The sequence below is a fragment of the Dermochelys coriacea genome, chromosome 2 (assembly GCF_009764565.3).
Source record: "Dermochelys coriacea isolate rDerCor1 chromosome 2, rDerCor1.pri.v4, whole genome shotgun sequence".
Classification (NCBI taxonomy): domain Eukaryota; kingdom Metazoa; phylum Chordata; order Testudines; family Dermochelyidae; genus Dermochelys; species Dermochelys coriacea.
The window spans coordinates 93902-96720 of NC_050069.1; the positions used below are offsets into that span (position 1 = coordinate 93902).

The 2819-nt window shown below is 42.3% G+C and overlaps 1 protein-coding gene across 1 annotated transcript; it reads left to right on the forward strand.

Annotated features, from left to right (window-relative positions):
* Positions 1-1587: 1587 nt before the first annotated feature.
* CCDC166 (coiled-coil domain containing 166) lies at positions 1588-2562 on the forward strand. Its single transcript, XM_038388284.1, has one exon. The coding sequence runs from the start codon at positions 1588-1590 to the stop codon at positions 2560-2562; it is 975 nt and encodes a 324-aa protein (XP_038244212.1).
* Positions 2563-2819: the final 257 nt, after the last annotated feature.

The window sequence follows — 2819 nt, forward strand, 5'->3', positions numbered from 1 at the left end:
TTTTAGCACCCAAGGAAAAAAACCAGGAGTTTGTTTTGTTTTTGGCAACATAACACTTTTAAGCAACAGAGATTTTCCTCCCACTTTTTGGGCAAGGATCAGAGATGAGTTTAAATTTCAAGGACAGGGATTTGAACATCTCATTTCCCACTGAACCAAAACTCAAAGGCAACTTCCTGTCCCACTGAACTTCTTAATTATTACTATTATATCCATCCAAAAAGGAGAAGCTCTTTAGATGGATGTTCCTGCTAAATGATAACAGGACCCCAGTATTTCCCCTGTATTGTAACAAATGCCCTTGTTTGACTTTTACCATCCTCCTGCATTACAATGAGATTATGTCATCTTTGTAAATAGGTATATAAAAATATAACATTTTAACATTATCCACCACACTGCAATTAATATCCATGTTGGACCCTTATATCTCCATGTCTTTCAGTCACTTATATAAGCACTTAGCAATGTTGAGATTTAAAATATTATCATTAGGCTTCAATGTTAACACCCCATTGAGATGAATGGTTTATATAGACAGATGTTATTGCACACAAGACAGGTTTTGAGGGTTTAATTTGCAATCATGAGAATTAGACTGGGGTGTGTAAGAATATGAGGAAGAGTTAAAAGATTATCAGCTATTTAGAGCATTATTATTCAGCATATTCCAACACAAAGACAATTATGTGGTAATTTATGCACCTACACAGGTGCACTATAAACTGGGCGCTGCCCATCCATCATCATGGACACATAGAGCTTGCCCTGTGATGTCATAATATTCTGTCACCTTGGATACACATGACTTTCAAGAGAGTCCAATCACACCAGTGTGTTCAACTGCTTACTGCATGGCAAAAGCCACACAGCTGCTAACAGCCTTTAGGGACTGGCTATTGGAGGTTACTATCCTACTAGTTCCTGGGAGTTCAGTGACAGAAACGACCTGAAGGTTTATTAAGAGGTCAGGAGTGGGAGAGAAGGTAGAACAATTGAGGTCAGAGATTTTGCTTCAGACCTTTGGGGGCTCCCTTGGAGCTCTGGAGCCTGGGGCCTTACTTCCTTCACATGCCTGGAAGCATTCTAGTTCTCAGTGACTCCCTTCCTTTCCACGCACAGGGAATTTGACCCTTACAGTATTTCATCTATCCTCCCACACTCACACAGTTCTGCCAAAGTCCCTCAGTCCTGGCCCACAGGCCCCCTGCTATTCCAGCCCTGGCTCCCTATCATGCTGCTCAGCCTATGCTCCTCTGTTATTCCAGTCATACTCTCCCCAAGTCACATCTCTCCTGATATCTCTCAGTACTGCTATTCTAGTCCTGGCCACACACTCCCTCCCTCTGCCCCTCTCCCCGCCCCCCAGCTCCTCTACCCCAAATTCATCCTGAATAAGAGACCAAGCATGAAAAATTTCAGGCCAACTAGTTAAAGTCTGCCAACGTTTCAATCAGTTTAAACAGGAGATTTATGACTAGAAGGGTTAGCCAACCTTAAAATATGTGTTCATGGTTCTTCACCTACAATATATAACCTCCCATGCTGTTGTATTTTGCTAGTATCCCTGGCACCCCAGCACTGAACATGGCATCCAAGAAAGAGAAGCCAGAACAAAAAGCTAAAGATTTTGGAAAAAGTAAGCAAGGAACAAACAGAAAGGAAGATGATATATCCAAGGCAAGGAGCAGCACAGAACCATTTGTCAAAGAGAGGGAGCAATATCTGGAGAAGGAATATAAGATCCTGACTGAGCATGTGAACATGTACATGAAGCGAGTAGAGCACTTTCTGTGGGAGAATGAGTTCCTGGATAAGGAGGCACAGAAGTTTCGGGAGGACAGCAAAGCCTATATGACCTATATAAGCAAACATACTCAGAAACACCAAAATGCTATCATTACACTAAACAACCAGAACCACTTTGATCTGGCACAGGTCCGAAAGCAGAAGGAAGAATTGATCTCTCAGTACACAGCTAAAGAGAAGGAAATGAGGAACCAATTGATGGAGATGGAGACAAAGTATTATCTTATGAACAAGGAGGTTGAAGACTTGCAGCCCTTCAAGGACCTGCAGTTGGAACAGCTGAGCAGAATCAAGGAGCTGGAGAAAGAATTGCTGGTCACAAAAATCCAGCACTCAGAGCAAATGCACAAGGTCAAGAGCAGATTCCTGCAAGTAAAAGCTGAATATGAGCTGGACTCTCATCAGAAGGTTCAGTCTCTGGCCAAGAGAGCTGAAGCGGAAGCTGTACGCAGCCTAATCCAGCGCACCAAGCAGGTGAAAGCAGAGAATTGGCGACTGCGCCATGAACTGCTCAGCCTCATCCAATGCTCACACATCCTCAAAACCTTGAAGCTTCAACTAAGAGAGCAGCAACAGCAACTCCTCCAGGAGCACCATTATAGCCAAGACCTCACACGCATGCGCCATTGGTTAAAGCAGCATGGGGAACAGGGCTCAAACAATGAAGTCAACAGTTTTGGCAGCTCCCTCAAAAGCATCACATCAGTTAAGATCAGACACATCCCTACTTCCCTCACTAGTGTCAAATCATAAAGTGAAGGTTAAATTCAACTTTCATAGTTAAGTGACATTTGAAAGTGCAATCCCTTTTCTCCACAAAATAAGTAACTAAAATTTCCCTCTCTGGAGACAGACTATGATGATCAATAAATTGATGCTTTCCTACCAGCAGATAATATTCTTGGATTAAAAAAAGTCAGGGGAGGGAATGGAGAGAAGAACAATAAAAAATAAGTAAAAAAAGCAATAAGTTCTTGAGTGTAAATACTTGTTTCTGAGGGTATAACTGA